Raw genomic sequence first — 23,871 nt, 5'->3', positions numbered from 1 at the left:
ACCGGATTAGCAGTATGAAAGAAAGACACACAAGAAGCTTGAATTGTTTTACTTCCTTTTCATTTCTCATGCCTATATCTCTAATAAATTTGTTGCTTCAGCCGTGGGTCAAAGGGATCATGTAGCAGAGCTTCTTTTTTCAATATAACACCCAATCGTAAAGATCATGAAAATGAATGGTTCGTTCTGCCAAAGACAAAGATAAATAGATAGATATGTATTCAGATAGATAGATAGATAGATAGATAGATAGATAGATAGATAGATAGATAGATAGATAGATAGATAGATGTGGGTATATATATATATATACATATGTGTATAATTATGTATATATAGGTTGTAGATAGCTATATAAACATCTATGCGTATATCAATTTCAATATCTCTATCTATAGAGATATTGTTCTGCTTGCATTCAATAATGACTCCAAATACATCAACGTAATAGAGTCAGAAAGATATTTAGTAAGGAAAAAAAACAACCACACCACAATCATTTCTGTGCTTTATTTAAAACTCATTTGTGGACAAGCCTTATTGCAGCTGATGAGTTCCTCAGCAGTCTTGAAATCCCTGCTATTGTGACTACTGCAGGAAGTATAATTCCCACTGCAGTTTAATATTTGGGGTGCCTTCACTGATGACCTTGGTCTGATGGATGTGGAGATATCTGGGGTACTGGAGGGATATTTCTCTCCTCCCCACCCCTCTCTGCGAGCTCAATAAATGCCAGAGCTCCTGGGTTTGTGCTGTAGATCTCTCTTTTACTCCTTTGTAGAGTTTGGGGCAGCTTCCCATTAAAGGAGATCAGGGGTAATTAGCAGCATTATTTTGACAAGTTGGGTCGAGCTGTTCCCTTTCTTACATCCCTGAGCAGGGGGAGAAGGGGAGGGGGCAAGTGGAGGAAGAGAGAGAGGGAAAGAGAGTGGGGGAGGGAGAAGGAGGTCAAGCCCAGTGTCTTGAGATTCTGTTGCAGCTGAATACTTTCTTTTCTCAATCCTGAAACTTTTTAGAATCATATTGTCTAATTTCTGTCTCTAAGCTCCACCTTTCAATTCCTTCGAGAGAACTTGTAAGGAAATATACAAACATTTATAAGGAGATAATATGGCATTGTTAAGGAGCAAGAAAGGCAGTGAATAGTGGAACACTAGGTTGTCAGGACTCCTGGGATCTGTTTACACCATTTCAGCACCTAAATTCATTTAATGTCCTTTGGCAACTCACTGGACATTTGTATTTCAGTTTTACCATCTATAAATAGAAATGATAATATTACTCTTCCTTATGAAACTGACAGTAATATTATTAGGATTAGTGTGCTATGTCAAAAGTTCTTTGCACTTGTGAAAAGTGCAATATAAAAAGCAAATTATTACTATTGAATTTTATTAGAGATAGTTGAAATTAAGCAAAATAAATACAGGCTAAAAATTGTGAATTATAAGATAAATGCATGGGCATACTTATTCATATGATGCTTGCATGGATGGCATTATACAAAACGCATCTCATGGTATCATACAAACACCATCTTATTAAGTATTAAAGTCCAAGGGTTACACTGAACATTCAAGGAGATAGTAAGGAATGAACAACATTCCAAAAGATAATCGGAAGGTCATTCAGTTGTTTGTAATCATACTCTGTTCTGCTCTTCGATTTAGCTATATCTTGCTTTGCTCACTTCCCTCTGTAATATTCAAACATAGAGGCCAGATGTTTTTTGTCCATGTCATATTGCATTTGGATAATCAAATGTAGATTTCTGAACTGTGTTGTAGGGCCATGGGAAGTTAAAGTGTTGGAACAGAGTAAGGGGGAATGAAACACAAGGAGGGATTCTTCAGAGTTCACAGAATTTAAGTGGAGAACTAGAGGACTGGATTATATGAAGTCTTTGGACCACAAGGGAAGAAAAGTTAACCCATGTATTGAAATGTGGTCTAAAAGGAATATTAAAGGGGGCAAATCAGATGTTCCTTCATATATCTGAAAAGTTCTGCCAGTCCACAAGGTCTCAAGTGATCATGCATTTGATAAATCTACAAGGGAAGCTAAGGAACAAAGGCTATTTAAGGACTCTCACCAACAGTCACCTTAGCAGGCCCTGCTCATCCAAACCAGCTCCATATCAGGTCTGTGGGATCCTTGTGATTAGTTGAGTTAACAAAACCTGGTGTCGAGCAGCAGTTACATGCACAGGGCATGCATATTAAAGCCAACAATGCTTACAAATGTAAATAAGGGCAGATTGATTAAGAACAACATTATCGCTGGGAATGTAGCACTCACATGCATCAGCAATGAGGCAAATTGGGGGCAGCCTCAGCCCTGACCACCCATGTTGAGACAGGCTTTTACACTGGCACCTCTTCCTTTTTAAAAAACATTGCAGAAACAAGGCCAATTAGATCCCCAAAGTAATTCATCTCTTGTGTATGAAAAAAGCAGACCACAGGGGGAGAAGACTGGGCATGGGATGGGAGAGAGATTAAGATAGTGCTTGTTAAATCTGAGGTTCCAGATTGAGTTTGGGAGCCAGTGAGAAGAATATACCAGCAGGGCATTGCTAAGATCATGAAAAGTTAACCTATCAAACAGGAGGCAATGAGCGGAAGTAGAAGGGCTGCATATATTTTAAACCTCAGACATCAATGTTCAAAGTGTTTAGGAATAAAGTAAGACCGAATGAAATTAACATGGAAGGAAGATGTCTTACTCTTGAAAGGATACCAATGCAGGAGCAGAAGAATGTTTCTTCCATTTAAAGATGAATTAATATTCACTACCATATCTTCCTGGAGTATGGAAATCTAATTATTAAACAAAATTAGGACACAATGAATATTAACTTAAATGATCGAGTTAACAAAGAAAAATTTTGATCCAAATTTTAAGATGTTGAAATGTGATTTAAGATATAGTTGCTTTATCTTCAGCAGCTGAAGAAACATGCAAACTTCTATGCTCTTATATGTATGTGGTGACATCTGGTTGTCCTAACATTCAATGTTAGCTCTGTTATTTACCATTGGTAGCACCTTGGACAAGTCACAACCTCTCTGGGCATCTGTAAAATTAGGACATTGGACTAGATAAGCTCTGAGGTATCTTCCAGCTCTAAATGTATGGTCCTCTCATATAAATGAGTTGAAATGAAAGGTACCCCCAATATTCAAAGAAATTATTGAAAATGTACATTGAGCACTTACTACTATGACCAAAAATCTTGGCAGGCTCATTCAGCATGTGACATCAGTCCACTATAATGGTGCTTCTCAGGTTTTAAAAGCCAATTTTTACTATAAGATTACTTTTTCATATAACAGATTTGTCATGTGTTAATACAAAACTTCCTGCGATACTGTTTAGTTCCAACACTACTCTGTATTTTATTTATACTAGAGGTCCTGTTGTAGATATGCCTCGTGGAGCGAATAGGCACATACTAACATGATGTCCTGATTAAGGCATTCAATTTTAAATTTCCCGGCTGCCAGGCTACTCTTCCTTTTATATATGAAAACGCCCACATGAATCTGTGCCCCATCTCGTCTTTCAGAGTGCCACTTGTGAAAGCCATTCTTACAAGTGAGCTTTCCTTCCACCTCTTCTGGGTCAACACTATGACTGAGGAAGAAAGAAAAATTAGGGATAGGCAGTTCCAAAAGTAAAGAGGAAAAATGGAAAGGAAAGAAAGAAAGAAAGAAAGAAAGAAAGAAAGAAAGAAAGAAAGAAAGAAAGAAAGAAAGAAAGAAAGAAAGAAAGAAAGAAAGAAAGAAAGAGAAAGAAAGAAGGTAAGTAAGAGGACTAGGAAGCGGATGGGGAAAAAGATGACAGGCAAAGGAAAGAAAGGAGGGAGAGAGAGAGAGAGAGAGAGAGAGAGAGAGAGAGAGAGAGAGAGAGAGAGAGAGAAAGTCAACAAGCAGTTTTAAACGCTTACTATGTGCTCGGCACTACAAAGCGCTGGAAATACAAAGAAAGGCAAGAACACGAGTTAGGGAAAGATGAAAAAGAGAAAAAGCTGTGTACTAGTAAGGAGAAAGAGAAAAAGAATGAAAGAAAGAGTGACACTGAGAAACTCTAGCAACCAAAGGAAGGCGCCGGATTCTTTCTGCCAGAGCCGCGTGCGCTGGAATCAGTGGGCTTGTCTCTCCACCGGCCGGCAGCCCGTGACATCTTCCAAGACTTGGGGCAGAATTGAATGGAAATGTTTCCTTTCCTTGCTGCTATTGGTCGGTAGTAGTCAAGCCTCGTTGGTATTGGGTAACGTAAAGGGGGAAGAGACCTCCTTTAGGAATGTACTATGGCTTGTCTGGCATGCCTTTCGGCACCGGCAGCGGCGCATAACTGGGGTGGGAGGGGCAGGAGTTTAATACGGCGCATTCCCCTTTTTCCTCCGGCTTCTTAATAACACGAACTCCTTTAAGCCGGGAGGGAAAAGGAAGGAGGAAGGAATAGAGTAATGAAAATCCCAATAGACTTGCCCCGGCTCGGTGAATCAGAAAGCCGGGCACGCAGCAAGAGCACTTTCCCTTTCCGCTTGTGCCCTGTCACTTGCCTGTCCAGCGGCGTGAGTTCCCCACATCCCCAGTCCCCCCGCCTCCTCACGCTTAGACACGCACGCACCCCTAGGCAGTGGTGCTCATAGATCTGGAGCAGCTCAAGAGGACTGGGGCTCAGCTCCCGGCTCGTTGGTCACGTGGCCTCACCAAGACTCCACCTCCCCGCTCCCTCGCCCCCCCTCCCCCGCTTCATCCCGCCCCTCCTACTTTCCCTCCATCTGGGTTTCTTTCTTTTCTCTCCTTTCCTTTCTTTCTTCTTTTTTTTTCAATGAACACACACCGTGTGCACCTTAAAGCAACACTCCCCTATTTCACTGCCTCAATCAACACAAACATCCCGCTAGTTTCCTCGCGATGCAGTCAAGTTAAAAAAAAAAAAAGCTAGTGTCCTGATCTCCACTGCGGGGAGAAATTTCATAACTTGCAAAGCTAAGGGGGAAAACAAAAACAAACACCAAAAATCCCACCCACGTTCTTAAAAAAAAAAAGCGATCGAGCCAGCCGAGTTTCTGAGACATTTTGTAAGGCAAGCCCCTACTGCTGGCAAACTAACAATGTACGCTTCCAAAGGGGCTATTTATCCCAATGGGAAAGTAAAGCCCAGGATATCTTCGTGACCTTAGCTAAAGCGTCGGGATGGGCTCTCACAGTCAGTGCACAATTTGTTTGGAATGAATTCAACATCAAAGCCTTTATTCCTCCCTACGTCACGCTATTACTAAATATATAAAGGATGAGTACTGCTTTTTTACAAAAATCAGTTCGCAACAGACTTTAAATGTGTACTTGTGCTAAAAGGGGGTCAAAAAAGAAACAAACTAATGGCAGTACTTTTTTTGTTGTTTTGAAGGAAACAAGAAATTCAAATTTGCCCAAATTGCAAATGGCTCTCTTTTTAAACTATGTGATAATTTCGGTTCAAATAAAACTAGTCCCCCCCAACCTCCATGTACGATTGCTGCGGGTGTCTGGATGCTACAGTGTAAATGACTAATTCCTTCCTTGAATATATAGTAGGTGTTTAGGGGGAGGGGGTTGGGGTAGGCAGGGGATTTGGAGGGGTTTTTTATGTTCTTGTGTTGTATTATTTAACTTTCCGTTTTGTTTATCTTTAATGTATGGTGTATTTCTCTTGAGAGAGACTGTCTTCCTTTTAGTTATGAAAGAAAGGGAGGGGGGTGGAATTGGCACACACTACCTCGGTATCCACCACCCTGTCATTACTGGTTCAAGCCTGGGAATTCAAGTCGGACCTCCCAGTATTTGCTACAGCTTGAGGCCAAGGTGCCTCTGAATAGATTTTCTTTTTAGGAGTTTCAGAAATTGTTTAAGCGCTTTAAAAAATATTACTTTTTTGTATATCGCTAAGTGTCTCTGTGTGTGTGTGTGTATGCGTGCGTGCAAAAAAAAGGGTCTCATAAAAAGACACTCTTTTGAAAAGAAAAGATAGGGGGGAGCATTCCTTAATGGAAGTATTGCATGCAAGAAGGTTGGAGCTCTTTAAGGCTCCCCTTGAAGCTGGGGATGCACACACTAGGGTTGCCTGCCTGGGTGGTCTCTCTACTTTGGTGAGCTGTTGCTAAGCAGCTAATAATAGTCATGTTTGCTGAGTAATTTCTGCCCTCCTTGAGCCAATCGCATCGCAGAAACCCTAGCCATCTGACAGCCCCAGGGGCGGGAGCTCCAGCCTTTTTCTCTCTCGCTGGCTCTCTCCCCCTCCACCCCCTCCCCTCCTCCTCCTCTTTCTCCAAATGGAGAGAGTTCTTTTTTTTCTTCTTCCATCTCATCTATTGAATCAAGGAGCTGCTGCTGCTTGCTGCACACACACAGACTGGAGTCCCAAAGTCCCGGGAGTCAGAGACCAGCGCTGCACTGAAACAGAATGGTACAGCGAGTCCGCAAGGAGCAGAAGCCAGAGCCAGAGTCGAAGGAGCAATCCCAGCAGCAGCCTCCGCCTCCAGCAGCAGCACCAGCTAGAGCAGGAGCAGCAACTCCCCAGCAGCACTGAGAAGAGCAAAGGAAGCTCGGATTCTGCCGTGGCTTTTTGCTTTCTTCACGGAGAACCAACTCAAGAGAAGGAGCCGAGGAAGATAGTCCTGGTGGTGGGATCTCTGGGGGTTTCCTCACATTTTCCCAAGTAAAAGGGTCTGGAAAAGGGAGCAAACAAGGAGTGAACGAAGCGGTGGTGGGGATTGTTTAGTGGTGGTGAAGGAGACACCGGGGGGAGGGGGGGGCAAGCAGGAAAGAGAGAAGCTCGCCCCCCGTGCGCGCACACACACATACGGATCCCTCTCACCCTCTTCACGAACTGGATGTGGGAAGCGGCCGCAGCAGAGACCTCCGGATCACCACGAAATGTTGCAATGGAAGGCACAGGTCCTGACTCTACTCCAACAGCAGCAGCGGCAACAGCAGCAGCAGCCCCCGCGGTATGAGGAGGTCTGTCAGCAGCAGCAACCACAGCAAAAGCCGGAGCCACCCGCAGAAAGAAGCGTTCTCCGGAACCTACTCCCTGGCATCACCAGCCAGCTCCAGGAGTGCGCCGTGGTGGTGGTGGTGGTGGGGGGACCGAGACAAGCCAGCCCGCCTGATGCGGGAGCAGCAGGGGCAGCTCAGTCACCGCGGCGGCGGCGGCGGCGGCAACATGGCCTCAGCTGTTAACATTGCGGAGCCTGAGAGCGGCGGCGGCAGCGGAGGCTGCAGCAGAGACCCCAATCTGCCTGGGGGAAACGGCAGCAGGAGACGGAGAAGGACCGGGGGGAACCGACGTGCCGGGGCACCAGACCTGGAATATCTGCAGCGGCCGAGCTACTGCGATGCGGCTTTCGCATTGGAGCAGATTTCTAAGGTGCATTTCTGTCTTTCTTCTGCCTCATTCTGGACCTCCCCCCTGCAGCCCTTTCCACCTTCTCCTTTTTCTCTTTGGGAGCACTCTTACGCTTACACAGACTCACCTCTTTTGGATAAAGAAATAGACTAGGGGAATTGAAAAACCCAAACACACCCACCAGCATTGGTAGGAAAGGGATGTCTAACTTCTGCAGGGGGTGGAAGTGTGTGTGTGTGTGTGTGTGTGTGTGTGTGTGTGTGTGTGTGTGTAACTGTGTAACGTGCTCTCCCTGCCTAGTGTACACTTTCTGGGTCACTCGAATTATTCTCCCATTAAATGCAGAAAAAGACTTAAGGTTTGTACTGGCTCTCTCTCTGTCTATCCTTTCTCTAGGTTGGCTTTTCTCTCCTCTAACGCTGCCACATTTCTTAACATATTTTGGGGGTGGGGGTGGAGGGAGGCGGGGAGAGGAAGGAGGAGGGGGTAGAAATAAAGGTGGTTTCCTTTTTTGGCAGCCCGTTTTGCTTTTGTTAAGCTTTCAGTAAGCGTGAAATCTCAAATCCCTTAAAAATCGCCTTTGAGGAAAGGATATTTTTTCCTTCTCTTCTTTTTGACTGGTTTACCATGACCCCCAAGTCATAGGAAAAGTGAGAGTTGTAAACAAATTGCCACCTTAAATCTTCGGTGCAGGTCTGAGTCGCCGGGTTCATTGTGTTCGTTACTCTTACTGAAATGTGTGGAATCCAGGAATTCCGTGTAAACATAATGTAGCAGAGAGAACCCCTGGTTGCTGATTCTGAAGAAGAAATATCAGTGAGAATAAACAACGCCCAGATATTTCCCTTTCCTTAAACGTTATTTTCCTTTCAGAGAACAGATTTTTTAAAATGCTTCAGCAAGAAGGGAAAGGGGAGGGAAAAAATCCATGTGGCTGCCCTCTTCTGTTCACAAATATTGTCGTAACTTACAGATGGCTGCTCTACTTCTTAATTCAGATCACACAGCGTCTCCTAACTCTATGGAAATGAATCACGATTAAGCTATGATCTTGCAGCATTGCCCGCCACGTGGATCTTGCGTTTTACTACAAAGTTGGTGTTGAAGGCTGTGGGATCCGGGCTGAGGAAATGGCAACAAATCAAAATGTTATCAAATAGCATCCTCTCCCTCTCTCTTCCTCTCTCCCTCTCTCCCTCTCTCCCTCCCTCCCTCCCTCTCTCTCTCTCTCTCTCTCTCTCTCTCTCTCTCTCTCTCTCTCTCTCTCTCTCTCTCTCTCTCTCTCTCTCCCCCCTCTCTCTTTCTCTCTCTCTCTCTCTCTCTCTCTCTCTCTCTCTCCCTCCTCCTCCCCTTTCCTCCCTCCCTTCCCTCCTCTTTCTCTCCCTCTCTCCTTCCCTCCCCCCCATCGATTTGACCACAGCATCCTAGAGATATAGCAAGACCCGGGGGTGGGGTGGGGGGGAAGGGGAACCAGGTGTTTATTCTTGTGGTCCTTGTTCTAGCCGGTTGCAATTCATGTATATTAATTTTCCCTGCCTCCGCCCCCCCATTGTAAATATTCTAGTATGAATGATTTCTTTCCTCAAGACCAACGACGCTTACACACACACCACACACACACACCCCGCCAGTGCCTCCTTCCCTCCCCTAAGACACACCGGGACTACTAGTAGAGTCCCAGAAGGAGGCGCTTAGAGGGACGCTCACTCACAGTCTTGATACAGATTTCACTCAGAAGCCAGACATTGATTTATGAATAACTCTCTCATCCCACTCCCACACCCCGCCCCTCTGGCCAGACTCTCACCTTATTCCTTACAGCTTTCAGAATGGAACCGTCCAACACTAACTAGCTAGTGTCCTTGTGGTTGGGTTAACCATTTCATCCACCTCTTTCTTACACTGTGGAAATTATTTGCTTATGCACTCGAAATACATGTTATCCGCCTCTTTCCCACTCTCCAAACAAGACCTCGTCACTTTCAGCAAATCTACCCCGGTTCTCCCAAGTCCTACGAAAAGATTGTGTATGTTTGTGTATTTTGGGGGTGTGAAGGAAAGGTGCACCCCCAAAACACAAACATTGTTGTATACAGTGCTTAAGTGTATATGGTGATTTCGAAGCACTTATTCCTAATATTTCCTTGCATTCTAGGGGAAGGCTACCGGCAGGAAAGCGCCGCTGTGGCTGAGAGCGAAGTTTCAGAGACTATTATTTAAACTGGGTTGTTACATTCAAAAAAACTGCGGCAAGTTTTTGGTTGTGGGCCTCCTTATATTTGGGGCTTTCGCTGTAGGATTAAAGGCAGCTAATCTTGAAACCAACGTTGAAGAGCTTTGGGTAGAAGGTAAGAGACCCAGCACGTTCTATCGCTTCCTTTTATTTTCATTCAATTGATAAAGATATTTACGAGACTATATCTACAGTCTTTTTAAAAAATCCTCCCTACACCGGGGGGAATTGTTTATTGTTTAGCAGTTTGGCCGGATGCCAGAAAAAACCTACAAAGAGTTTGCTGTAATCTATTCTGGTCCATAGTGTTTTGCTAGGTGGTGTGGGAGATTGTGTGGAGAGCAAAAGGTGGGGGTGAAGCGGGGGAAGAAGAGGCTTGCAGCTCCTTGGGATAAACCATTTTTAGGGGGGAAGTATCTTGGAAATGATTTAGGTATTGTCTTCCCTTTCAAATCTGGAAAGACTTTAATAAAAAAAGTTCTTTTTTCTTTTATTCTCCATTCATCTCCATAAATCTCCGTTTTCCTTTCCTCTTCCAAAAAAGACATAAAAGTGAGGGAAGAAAGACCACCCCTCCGCCATTTTGGAAGTGTGTGTGTCCCCAGCAGCGGAGGCTGCCGCTGACTCTGGAGCTGCTGGAGGAGGGAGAACGTGATGAGCGCAGGCCTGCAGAGGCTGCGTGTGTGGTCCTGGTTTTGGACAGCTTTCAACTCTGGGGGAAAAAAACATTTGTCTCAAGGTTAAAAAAGAGAGAGAGGAAAAAAAGTTAAGCGCAGAACTGGAACGCATGTTTGCAAAGTAGATTAATGTTTCCTCACGGGTGGGGGCTTATTTAATGGAATTATATTGGAGAAAGTTGCACTTTGTAGGGAGAAAGAAAAAAATGTGTTTTAAGGAAGCACGTTTAGAGGATGAGCCACCCAAGCTCTCTGAGGAGTTCTACCAGTCTTATATCCACATTCCACAATTTGGGAGTTTCCCTGTGAGGCTTCTTTTTAAGCCAGTTGTAAATCCTCAATAGACACATTGAGGAATACTGAAACATTTTACATTCTTTTATTGATACTGTTTAGGTAACACATGGTTGTTTTTTCCTTGCTGTGAATACTTTCTGTTATTTAAAACTTTGTAATAAATAATTGCTTTTGGCCAGGTCTTCAACTTACAAAGGGAAATTTAGGCAGTTTGCCATATTTTTCAGGCATACACATATATACACAAAGCTTTTCTTCATAAGTACCTTGATAAGTGAGGCAAAGCTGGATTTATAGAAATTATCTGGATACTTGTTTCCGTTATCCTTTTCAAAATGCCAGGGTGGACTTGACCAGAGATTTTTGCTGCCAGTTAGTCTTGTTTAAAGGGCTGTTTTTGCTTTCACCTAGTAGGAAATACTCTAGAGAATTAAGTAGTCAATTATGAGGTAAAATAGATGATAAAAAAAATACTTTTTCCTCAACTCTCCCAATCACTAATAAAAAAATTATTTGGATCAAAGCCAGCAAATAATTCTCTAGATATCATTTCATTTATGCTTTTAGGTTAGGCATTTAGTCAAATCTCTGAGAATGCTTAAGTATAGAGTCAGTTGATAAGAGGATTTAGAGCAGGAAGGGACTTTAGAGACCGTGTAGTCTGATTCTTTCATTATAGTTGAAGAAACCAAAAAGGTTAGATCATATATTCAATATAGCAGGATCAAATCAGTGTAAATATTGAATACACAATACTAGGCACTGTAAAAGATCAGAGCTATAGATGTGGGCCATGCCCTCAATCTAGTTGGAAAAACAAATTATTATGCATGAAATAATTGAAAATAAGTGCTAAACTATATGGTATTGAATAATAATAATTGCTTATATTTGTAGAGAGGTTCACAAAAAATATTTTATATGAACTGTAATACCTCATTTGATCCTCACAATTTAAGGATCAGTGCTACTATTATCCCCATTTTACAGATAAGGAAATTGAGTTTCCTGACTTTAGAATGTAAGCTTCTTTAGAGTAGAGCTTATTTTATTCTTTGCATTTGTTTGCACAATGCCTGACACATAGGAGGCTTTTTAATAAATATTGATTGATTGAGGCTAATAGCACTGAATAAAAAAATTAAAGATTTACTTATTAGCATAGTGTACTGAATTGTATTAGGAGCTAGAAGATACAAAGTTTAGATAAGACATGGTCCCACCTGTCATGGAGATTATAATTTAGTACAGTGGTTCCTCAATTTTTTTGTTCTTTGAACCCCTTTTAACCAAGAAAAATATGTTTTGAACCCCTAAGGTAATTTAATTTACTACTTATTCTTTAATTAATTACTGCTTAAGGCACTATTAAAGAATTTTAGTGCCACTAATTTAGTAGAACAATGTAATAGTTTATGAAGGTTTCATGAAAGAGGGGGAACTTGTGCTAAAACTAAAAGGATAGGCTATATTCCCATAGGTAGAAAAATAGTGCATTGTAGCAGGGAATAGCATGAGCAAAAGCAGAGAAGCAGGAAGCAGTGGTGCCTGTGTGGAAGATGGTATGGATGACTGCATGTACTTATTGAAGTACATGCTGAATGTTGAAGGGTAGACAAAAACAAGCTTGCATAGATATAGTAGGGACAAGATTATGAGAGGCTCAAAAACTAAAAAAAAAAAGTTTGAATTTATACTTAAGTATTAGGGAGCTATTATAGATTCATAATCAGAGGCGAGGTGGTCAGAAATGTATTGAGTTATAGTTATCACTCAATATATACATAGGTATTGTTTTAGCAGACACACAACATTAATTATACTGTCTGTAATTATAATAGAGGCATCCAGGTTTAGTAGATAGAAAGCTGGCCCTGGAGCCTGGAAGATTTGAGTTCAAGTTTGGCTTCACAACTAGCTATGTGACTTTGGCCAAGTTATTAACAACTCTGTGCTCTGAGCAACTCTCAGTAAGACCATAAGTTCTCTTATAAGTATAAGAGAAGGCATTGACCTGTACTGATAGAAGGAGTTTCTTTCTCTGGGAGTTCATTATGTCAATGAAATCACAGGTCCAGTCCAAGTTCTAATTCATTGTGTCACAGATGTAGATGTAGAGCAAGAAGAAGCCATCTAGTCCAACTCTTTCATTTTCACAGATGAAGAAACTGATGCCCACAGAGATTAAGTGATTTAACCAAGGTTACACAGTTAATAAATAAAATATTCCTTATTTCAGCCTAATTCTTCCTGCTCTAAATCCAGTTCTCTCAGGCATCTCCAACTGGATGGCCTACTGGCACATCATTATAAGTGTTAACTGAATTCATGATATTGCCACTCTAAATTTGAATTTCATTCCAACCTTACTAGGTCTGTTGATGGGATTACCATTCACCTACCATGTCAAATATTGTGCTTAAAACGTTTGACTCTTTGACTATCTTTGACTCTTCCCTCTTCTTCACCTCTCATATGCAAACAGTCTTGTCATTTCCACCTCCAAAACATCTTTTGAATGTGAATTTTCATTTCTCTTCCCAACTGCAGCTACCACTATAATGTATACCTTCAATATTACACATCTGGAAGAACTGTTGTGATATCAATCTTTCACCTTACCTCTACTTCCCATTTAAGAATCTTCAGTGGCTCTCCATTACCTTCTCAAGTAAAATTCATTCGCCATTCCATAATATTCAAGGCTTCCCATAACCTGGCAAAACTCTTATCTCTCCATTATTATTTCATATTATTCCACTGGATAATGTCTAAGTTTCAGCCACCCTGGACAACTCCTGCCTCCTACGCACTACACTCAAACCTCTGTGTTCATAGTCTCTGGCTATTTTGTTTGCCTAGGAGGCCTTCCCTCCCTTCTTTGTCTATTGGATTCCTACTCTTTCTTTAAAGGCCATCTCAAATGCTATCTCCACCAAGAATTCTTAACTGGTGTCCTCCTGGTTGGTAATGGCCTTCCCCAACAGACCTCATACATAACTTTGTTCTGTTAGACTCTAATACACTTATTGTGTAATATTGTGTATTTTATGTCTTTGTTCTCCTCCTATATTGGAAGCTCCTTGGAGGTAGAGGTATATCTTATTTAAACTTTGTATCTTCTCCAGGGTCTAAGTCTTCTTCACCCAGGAGGTGTTTAACAAATGTCAATCAGTCAATAAATATTTATTAAGCACTTACTATGTGCTTGGTACTGTGCTATGGTAACCTTTTTGTAATACAAAAAGAAGGAAAAGACAGTCTCTGCCCTCAAGGAGCTCACAGTCTAATGGGGGAAGAAAACAAGCAAACAAATATGTACAAACAACCTACATATAAGATAAATAGGAAATAATTGAAAGAAGTAAGGTACTAGAATTAAGAGGGTTGGGAAAGCTTGTAGAAGATGGGATTTTAGTTGGGACTTAAAGGAACCCCAGGGAAGGCAGTAGACAGAGATGAAGAGTGAGAGCATTCCAGGCTTAGGGAACAGCCAGAGAAAATGCCTGGAGCAGAGAAATGGAGTATTGTGTTTGTGAAACGGCCTGGAAGCCAGTGTCACTGGATTGAAGAAAACATGGCAAGGACGAAGGTGTAAGAAAACTGGTAGGAGGGGGCTAGATTATTTATGAAGGACTTTGAAGGCTTAACAAAGCATTAACTTGATCCTGAAGACTAGAGTTTATTGAGTAGGAAGAACAACATGATTGGACCTGGTTTTTTAGGAAAATCACTTTGATGTCTCAATGAAGGTTGGATTAAGTAGGGAGAAACTCTAGACAGGAAGACTTCAGCAGGCTATTTCAGTAGTACAAGTGTGAACCTGAACCTGGGTTGTAGCAGTCAGCAAAGAAAAGGGGGAACGTTGGGAGATGTTGAAAAAGTGAAATTGATAGGCTTTGGCAACAGATTGAATATGGGGAGAAGGGGTAAGAAATAGTGAAGAGTCAAGGATGACATCTAGGTTGTGAATCTTGAGAGACTGGGAGGATGGTGATATCCTGGACACTAATAAGGAAGTTGGGGAAGGGGAGGGTGTTTAAGGGGAAAGATTATGATATTACTTTGAGACTTGTTGAATTTATTATTTCTGCTGGACAGTTTGAGATGCTTGAAAAACAGGTGGAGAAGCGAGACTGGAGGTCAGGAGAGAGTTTAGGGCTAAATAATTTTCTTGTTTTTGTGATGTGAAAATGTGTATGCTTATGGACTGTATTTGGGAGGAGCCAGAGGTAAGGGAGGTTAGACAAAAATTTTCTCTAGGCCCAAGACCAGCTCCCAAATAAGAGTTTGGTTGGAGTACTAACTCCATTTTCTTAACATTTAGTACTGATGGAAACAACTTTTCATCATTTTTTTAAAAAACTGTTTATAAAAAATTTAAGAGCTAAGAAGAGCCTTAGAGGTCTTCACATCCAAACTTCTCATTTTTACAGTTGAGGAAACTGAAGAGGCAATTTGCCCAAAGCCAACAGATAATAAGTGGCAGAGCCAGAATTCAGTATTCTTTCTACGATGTCACGCTGCCTCTCAAGTGCTTCGTTGGAAAGAAGTGCTGCTCTTAGATGTTTCATTTAAAAGAACAGGCTTCCGAGTTGGGCCTTTATCTTTTCTTCATTAATTCATGTTATTTCTTATCAGTACTTTGATGATAACAGTTGTCTACAATGTTATTACATGCTTATACTGCAGTAGTCATTATCTAGTGGCTCCAGATCTTAGATCATTAATGAAAGCTTTTTTTGCAAAGAATGTAACATCTAAGAATATCCCCTCCATACACCTCCCTCAACTCACCTTGATGCTTGCTACCAAGAACTTTCTCACTGTATGCTGCTGTGGCAGGCACAAAAGGATTTACATAAGTCATTAATGGCCTCTCCATTGCTTTGACCTCTGCTTTGACATTTATGGGTTCATAGAATCATAGCTTTAGAGCCAGAGGTCTTAGAGGTCATCTAATTCAAACCCCTCATTTTGTAGATGAGGAAACCAAATCTCAGAAAAATTGTGACTTATCCAAGATTACACAGCTAGGAAGTAGCAAAGGTGAGACTTCAACCTCATTTCTTCAAACTCCAATTCCAGAACTTCCCCCATGCTATGTTATTTCTTATCTAGAAGAAACAATAATTTAATAAGTACATGGAAGCCCAGCTAAATGGACTTCAGAATATTTTATGACTGATTCATTCACAAGATATCCTGACTATTCAGGGAAACATCTAATTTCCTGGTATAGTGAGTTTATTGCTGTCAGAAATAAGTATTATAAAAATTTAGATCTAGAAATAAGAATTTCCTGTTTTCCTAAACAAAAGTGGAAATCAACTAATTACAATGAAAAGGCAGAGTCCAAGGTTAAATTTACATGTAAAATGCTGTCATTTTTTCCAGGACTATCAATGAAGAGGTTTGGTTAAAGTAGATGTGTTATCAGTAGAGATTGTATAAATGTGCTGGTCATGAACATGGGTACTATGCAAATCATCTATATAATAGTGGTTGCATATTTTAGTGGTTAAAGAAGAGAATATAGAGAGACTGGGGAGAGAGATGTTAAGGTATAGTTTGCAGAATGCTGTTTTACTTTGCTTAAAATGACAAAAAAGATAATAAAATACCAATTTGTGTGTTATACATGCTTTGATCTGCTGTGCCTACCAATTTTATCCTCATGTCTTCCAAATTAAATCTTTTTTTTTTAATAGAGGTGGTAAACTAAAAGAATCCATTTGCTAGATTGGGTATTTTATTCTACCTTTAAGATCTGTTTACTATATTGGGAAAACATTGTTTTGTAAAGATATTTAGAATATGTGAACTACAATTTGCAGACCAATATTGCCAAGATAGAAAGAATACTTAAGATTGATTTTTTTGTGACATTTGTGATAGAAAACTCTTTGGTTTTCTTACTAAAACACTTAGTAACTATTGCCTTTTAAACTCTCAATACATACTAGAGACTATTGTGTGCAAGTGAATTCTAAACACAGTATCATAGAATTTTGGAGTTGGAAAGGACCTCAATAGAAAACTAGTCCAATTCATATCCCAAAGGAATCCCTACTATAACATTCTGACAAGTGTTCATTCTGCCTCTACTTAAAGACCTCCAACAGGAGAGAGGAATCCAACAACTACTGAGACAGTACATTGTCCTCTTGGATAGCTGTAATTATTAAAAAGCTTTTCCTACTATAAAGCTTAAATTTATCCCCTTCCAACTCCCACCCGCTACCCGCTGTCCTTGGTTCTTCCTTCTGGGGCCAAATAGGTCTAATCTAATTCGTATTCTATGTAACCTCTCAAATAATTGGAGACAGCTGTCGTGTCCTCCTCCAGTCTTCTTCAGGCTCAACATTCCCTAAATCTTCAACTAATCCTCAGGTGACCAGAACTCAGGGCCCTTCACCATCCTGAGTGGTCTGGATGCTTTCCAGTGTATCAAGGCCCTTCTTAAACTGTGGCACTCAGAACTGAACACAATATTCCAGATGTTATCTGACTAAGTCACAGTGCAGAGGGACTATCACCTCTTTGTTCCTAGAGGCTTTACCTTGAACCCAAAATCATGTTAGCTTTTTTTTGGCTACTGTATCACATTGCTGATTCATTGAGCTTGCTGTCCACTAAGACCTCTAGTTTTGTTTTGTTTCGTGTTGTTTTACAGGCAAAGTGCTCTCTAATCAAACTTCTACCCTGTATTGGTGAAGTTGATTTTTTGAATCCAAGTCTAAGAGTTTACATTTGCACAGTTAACTTGCATCATTATGCACGATGTAAGAATGTACTGAAACATTGTAATTTGATAAAGGCATGCTTTCTAGGAATTACAAATTCAAAGTAACTCAAATCTTGAGAATTAAATTTAAAGAAGTTTGATAGCTTTCTAGATAATATGGTTTAATATACTATATACTATAAACTGTTACAGCTAAAAATGTACATGCCAGTTTTATGGGGAGAAGTGTAGTGAACAAGGATTTGAGGTGGAAAGAGACAAGAAGGCAACAGATAAAGTTTTCTAGCAAAAAACAAATTCTGGATCTCTTTATTTTTGTCTTTTTTCTTTTCTTGCCCCATAGACCTTTATTTGCACCAATTTACTTGGCCTATTATATACTTACTTACTGGTACCAGACTGCCTTTGTCCTAAATCTTATTCTTTAGGGCAGAAGAAAGTGTTTTATTTTTAATCCACCCTAATTTTACTTTTGTTACCTCTTTTGCCTTTTGAAGTTTTTTTTTTTCCTTTCTACCACAGTGCCCTCAATCACTAACTCTCATTCCATCAGAGAAAAACCTCTGATAGGCTTTCCAGTAAAGAGTATGACTATTTAGTATTTAGATTCTCACCATTTTGGGGTGTAGATTTGTATGGTACTTTTTCCATTCACCCCCAACCCCCAAGATAGCAGCTTGAAATTAATTTATACCAGGTCATCTGATTCCAAGTCCAGTGTTTTGTTTTGTTTTGTTTAAATAATATGTATTGCCTGTATTAAACAACATCAAATCATTTTTAAGGGCCTACTCTGTGTACATAAAGTATTATACTGTCTGAGTTGCAAAGTTTAGAAAAAATAGTCCCTGGCCTCATGTAACCTAAGAGTACAAAAGTGGGATACAAGTAACTATCATACAGAATAATATATAAAGCTAAGAAAAGTGAAAACAAAATACCATATAAGATCTAAGGGAGTTAGGTAGGTCCCTAATGGCTGGGGCATCAGGGAAGCTTCCTGGAGGAAGTAAGATTTGAGTGGGATGTTAAAGGAGTGGGAAGAAGGTCAACAGCTGGAGGGGAAGAGGAAAAGGTATTTTAGGGTTAGGGTGAAAATTGAATAGAGGAATGGAGACAGGGGAGGGATGGTGAATTGAACAGTTTGCCTAGACTATTGAAGGAAGTAAATTGAAATAAGGCTGTGAAGTTAAGTGTGTCAATAGACTGTGGGGGGAGGGACTTTGAAAGCTGGCAGAAGAAGCCATTTAAAGGTTCTGAGCAGAAAAATGACAGAAGAGAAGTAAGAAGTAGTGACTTCCATTTCTGAGGAAGAACAATATATCTGTTCTTTTTACCTGGGCTTTTTTTCCCCCCATTTAGGGACTTAGTCTATGATGTCATCCATGCAGGGAAACTCCTAGTGAGAAAATTCCTTTTATCAATGTAGATCAGCAGCTGCTCTGTAATTTATAGCATTAAAATGAGGGGCAGAGAGATTAAATGACCTTCCCAGAGTAACTGGGAATCCACCTTCCTGACCTCAAGGCCAGTTCTCTAAACTCTATTCCTGGCCCTGCTCAAAACTTTTTTTACTATTTTACTATCTTGTGAAATTATACTATGTTTATTCTTAGTATTTACCCAAATAGTTTTTCTGGTTAAGGGGACATGGTGCAACTGGAAGCAAGAATCACAGTCCATCCCCTTTGGGTAAGATGACATGAATAGAAGAGTAAGTTACATGGATGGATCATGACAATGAAAAGAACCCTAGATGTGGAGTCAGCCTACCTGGGTCTGAATTATGACTCTTCTCCTTAGGATCTATATGACCTCAGGCAAATCATTCAACTACTCTGAGCTTGAGTTTGCCCATCTAGAAATTGAGGTAGTTGGATTTGATGACCTCCTAAGTTTTCTTCTAAGTTTATGATCTTATACAATCATTATTCAAGATGGAGCTTTATTATCATGTGGATGATATTAGAGTTAATGTAACAGCTTTCTTATTCAAGTGAAACCTGGCATTATTCTCTTAGAAATGCATGCAGTTTTTTTTTGTTTCAATTCAACATCTTTTGGCTCTAGATCAGAGCTGAGGGGGGAGGTTGCCAGAGTGTGTGTGTGGCCTAATCAGATTAATGTAATTGGGAAACATTTAACAAAATAAATAAAAACAATAAAACACAGATAACATTTAAACTTTCAAAACCAAGTTAATATATGACCTGTAAGGATATGTGTGTGTATGTGTATATATATGTAATCCATGTATGTATATGTAATCCATGTATATATATATATGTAATCCATGTATATACATGGACTAGTAGCCCCCATTCTATTTGAGTTTGACAACATTGCTCATGGGTTTGAACAGGAAAGGACCTTAGAGGATATTTGATCTAACCTCATCATTTGAAAGAGGAGGAAACTGAGACCCAAAGAAGCTAAGTAATTTACCTGAGGTCACAAAGGTAATAAGTGGCAGAACCAGGATTCAAGTTTGAAGGGGGCACCTCAAGACAGATTTCCTCTCTTGGAAGATATAGCAGCCTCTATTTTCCCTCAAGAGCCATGGGTGATACGTAAACTCTAGCAAGAACATAACTACCTTTCTTGCTTTGTAACATCCATAGATCTGGTGACATTTTTTGAAATTGTCTATTATCTCTGTATTTGAATTAAGGACCTTAGTATAAAACTGACAGGAAATGTAGCACTGTATTTTGCTTGCTGAAATTATAGTTCTGCTTTCCTTCTTTTAAAAGACTTTTTGGGTCAGTGATGGTCTCAGGCTAGGACAAATGTTTGCATTTTGAAACTTTCCTAAGGGCACCCTTAGAAAAGAAGAAATTAATGAATAAATGGACATTTGAGCCAAAACACATTGTCAGACAAGACAGCATGGAGTCAGTTCTAAAATCTCTTTTACCACCTTCTGGGGTAGTGTTGTTCTGTCTTCATAGTCATTGTCAACTCTTTATGACCCCATTTGGGGTTTTCTTGGCAAAGATACTGTTCTTGTTTGCCATTTCCTTCTCCAGCTCATTTTACAGATGAGGAAACTGAGGCAAACAGAGTGGAGTAACTTGCTTGGGGTCATACAGTTAATGTCTGTGGGTCAAATTTAAATTCAGGTCTTTCTTACTGCAGACCCAGCTTTCTATCCACTATACCACCTAGCTGCCCCAAGCTAGTAAAACTCATCTATTCTGTGAATACAATGTCTAACAAAATTTTTCAATGTATCTTAGACTGTCAGAGCTATTGCATTTCATAAGCATCCATATGAAATGTAACCACTTCCCAGAGGCTGTCTTCCCTTCAGTTAAAAAAAAGAGAAAGAGATAAAATTATAAATATTGTTGGGGTAGAGTAGTTGAAAGGAATCCCCACCAACCCCTCCCCCCTCCTTTAAATGGAAGTCAGTCTCATGTCATTTCCAAAGAATACAGCTGACACTTTGAGCTGTAGTATTTTCACATTGCCATTCTTGACCCTTCAACAAGTTTAAAAGCTAGTACATGCAACTGGTTGTTTCAGTTATACATAACTCTGCTTGGAGGCTCCAAAATATGACAGCTTCCAGATGTATGAATCGACTGATCCGTTTGTTTAGATTATACTCCACAGCTGATGCCTAGATTAATGCTGGCTGGATAAAGCTATGGGAGATTTGTTTCTACAATGCTGTGTTTATATTTCATTTGGATTTCTCCTTCAAAGCTGACCTCCCTGTGACCTCCTGGAGTGCTGTCCACTAGGGTACTAGTTGTAACTTGTCTGCTATTGTTTTATCTAAGGGGGTTGTTAACAATTCAGCAGCCAAGGAGTTGCTTATATGTATGGCTTTTATTTATTCCATGACAATTATTTGCCCCAATTATGTCTTATTTCATGACATTTCTAAAGCCTTGAGATTCTTCTAGGTATTCTAGGTATCATTTATACCTCGAGTTACAAAAATATATCTATGAAATGATGCCAAAGAAAATTTTAACATTTGCTTACATTTTTAGTAATTTTTGTATTCATTAGAATGGCACAGATTTGATTAATTTAATAAAGCATTTTAGTTATCTCTAGCTACTGTATTTTACACTTTTCAAAACCCCAAGTCCTACTTACATGTCTTTTCTGTATTTATAGGAAAGTTCAGTGACATTAGATGTTCAAAAGATAGGTTCTTCTCTAAGAAGATTATATATATAGATACACACACACATGCTTATATATATATATGCATACAACATATACATGCACACATGTGTGTATATATGCATATACATATTTGTGTGTGTATATACATATACATATACATGTTTTTAAAATGCAAAGGCAACCAATTAGATAAGACATTCCTAAATAGTTATAATATCCTTTGTGATATTTTTCTTGGATTTTACTGAATTGTTTCTTTCCCTCTTCCTCTTAGCCTTAAATAATACAGCTCTGTTTCCCCTTCCATGCATTTCTCTGTTGCTAAATGTGAAATTGGAAATGGTAGCAAATCTATGTAATCACAAACTGAAAGGAAGATATTACAAAGTTTATTGTTCTATCAGTAACATTGGGAGAATTTAGATGTAGGACTTCCATTTGCATCCATGAGGGTCATGTCATTGGAAGAATAGGTTCAAAAGACCATACTCTTTGACATGATCTTGTAAGTAGAACATGTGTCGCCCTTACCAAAGTTTCTGGTCATTTTTAATGGATTTTGGGGGTAACTGTAAAATCCATTGACAAGTTCTTTCAGTCTAATTTAAACCACCAAAAAGAATGAGAAATAAGTTTTTGGTTCCCTCTGTTCATTATGGTGTATGAAATATGGAAGAATCAAATTGTACTGCATGTCTTAGATGGTAACAAATATAAACCAGAGTGTTTAGGAAAAAGAATCCCTACTGCAGTTCCTACATGGATAGAACTCTGATTGAAGCCAATGAGAGACTTACCAGGGTGAGGGTTGCAGAATAGAGATTTCCTTATCCAAGTTTTGGCTTCTTCTTACATAGCCATATATAGCTCATCTGCATGTCAAGTCTTTGTTGGCTTCTTAGAGAGCTCAGCTAGTGAAGTAACTACATAGCCTAGCTGAGGAGTAGAAAGTGAAAAGAATTTAGCCATTCAGGACCATTAACAATGGGAAAGTTCCATAACTAAACACATGTCATTCCAGCCATCAAAACAGAAACACTTTTAACATATTTTTGCTTATAGTACTGTTTTGGTGGTTATTTTATGTTTTTACAATTCAGTAGCCATTTTTCTCACTGTTACCCTACCCTTAGACTATCCATTCTAGGTTTTTAGTATTCAAAGAGTTTTAGATCTGGAAGAAAGGGTCTCACCCAAACCTTTTTTTTCATTTGACACATTTTGAATGAGGCTCACAAGGGTGAATTGATGTGCATAAGTTTTGCAGAAAGAATCAATATTTCATAAAAATGGAATTTCTCTTTTGAAAACACTATAATTTGGGAGACATTTTTAGAATAGTGAAGGGAACAAGAGGTAGGAAACTGTTTGCCTCTTCTAATTATAGTTTTCTTGTATTGGATTCAAAATGTAATTAGAAAGCAGATTAAAGATATTATGTTGGTAGTGGTCAATCAGGTATCTAGTAATTAGTAAAAATATCAGCAAATGGCAAGTTTGTCATTAGAACCTTTTAAAATAATGTAGAAATCTTATTTCCCATCTCAAAAATACAAATATATACTTGACCCAATAGTGCATTGCATGTAAGTGACCCTGTTTGCTCAAACATATTTAAGGGTGCTCAATATAATTCTGGCTTGTGTAAGGAGAGCTGGTGAGAATTTCCCTCTACCACAGTATAACATTTATATACTTATTAAGGTAAATTAAAATAAACAATAGTTTTTCCTTATTTAGCAACCAGGGTTTTCAGTTATTGATTAAACATGCACAAAAATAAGTAAAAATGAGCCTTGTTAAGTCAATGTGTATGATTTTTTTTTTCCCCTTAAATCATTGCTTAAGGGCTTCTGGCCCCTAGCTTAGGAATCCTGCCCAAAAATGCCAGATGTATTACACAGTCAAGTATTGCAATGTAAACAGTACTCTGTGCCATGAGAGCAGGGTGGTCCATCTCCTATTTGGGGGCAGGGGAGGAGAGAGGGGGAGAAAGGGAAGGAAGGGGGAGAAGGAAGAAGGAGGGGGAGAGAGAAAGAGAGAGGGAGGGAAGGAGGAGGAGGAGAGAGAGAAACTTTTGCTTTGAATTGAACACAGTAGTTATAGTGTTATTTGTGTTTTTGACTGAACAGTCAGGGTTTTGGAACTGCAGGAGTGCAAATAAATTAATTCTTTGGACTGAAAGAATAGCAACTAAAATTGAAATGCCAAAGACAGCAAGATGTAGCTTGTGTAAAGTTGCCACATTTGGTTAGACACGTTTATAAAATACCAAACAGAATTAAAAGAGAAAAATTGTTACAACTTGAAATTTGATTTTGTTTTCCCTTCACAATGAGCTTCATAAGCCGCTGCTGTGGTGAGCTGAGCTG

The 23,871-nt window shown here is 39.7% G+C and overlaps 1 protein-coding gene across 1 annotated transcript in view; it reads left to right on the top strand.

Moving 5' to 3' along the window:
• Positions 1-6,164: 6,164 nt before the first annotated feature.
• The window catches only part of PTCH1 (patched 1), a 79,787-nt gene continuing 62,080 nt past the window's right edge, over positions 6,165-23,871 (top strand). The window contains exons 1-2 of the mRNA XM_020971704.2: positions 6,165-7,419; positions 9,554-9,746. Of these exons, the coding sequence (XP_020827363.1) occupies positions 7,003-7,419; positions 9,554-9,746 (610 nt within the window). The 5' untranslated portion in view covers positions 6,165-7,002. The remainder of the gene's footprint in view (positions 7,420-9,553; positions 9,747-23,871) is intronic.

This window comes from Phascolarctos cinereus, unplaced genomic scaffold (assembly GCF_003287225.1).
Source record: "Phascolarctos cinereus isolate Bilbo 61053 unplaced genomic scaffold, phaCin_HiC Scaffold_4;HRSCAF=312, whole genome shotgun sequence".
NCBI classification, from domain to species: Eukaryota; Metazoa; Chordata; class Mammalia; order Diprotodontia; family Phascolarctidae; genus Phascolarctos; species Phascolarctos cinereus.
This window is presented reverse-complemented; position numbering and strand designations above follow the sequence as displayed.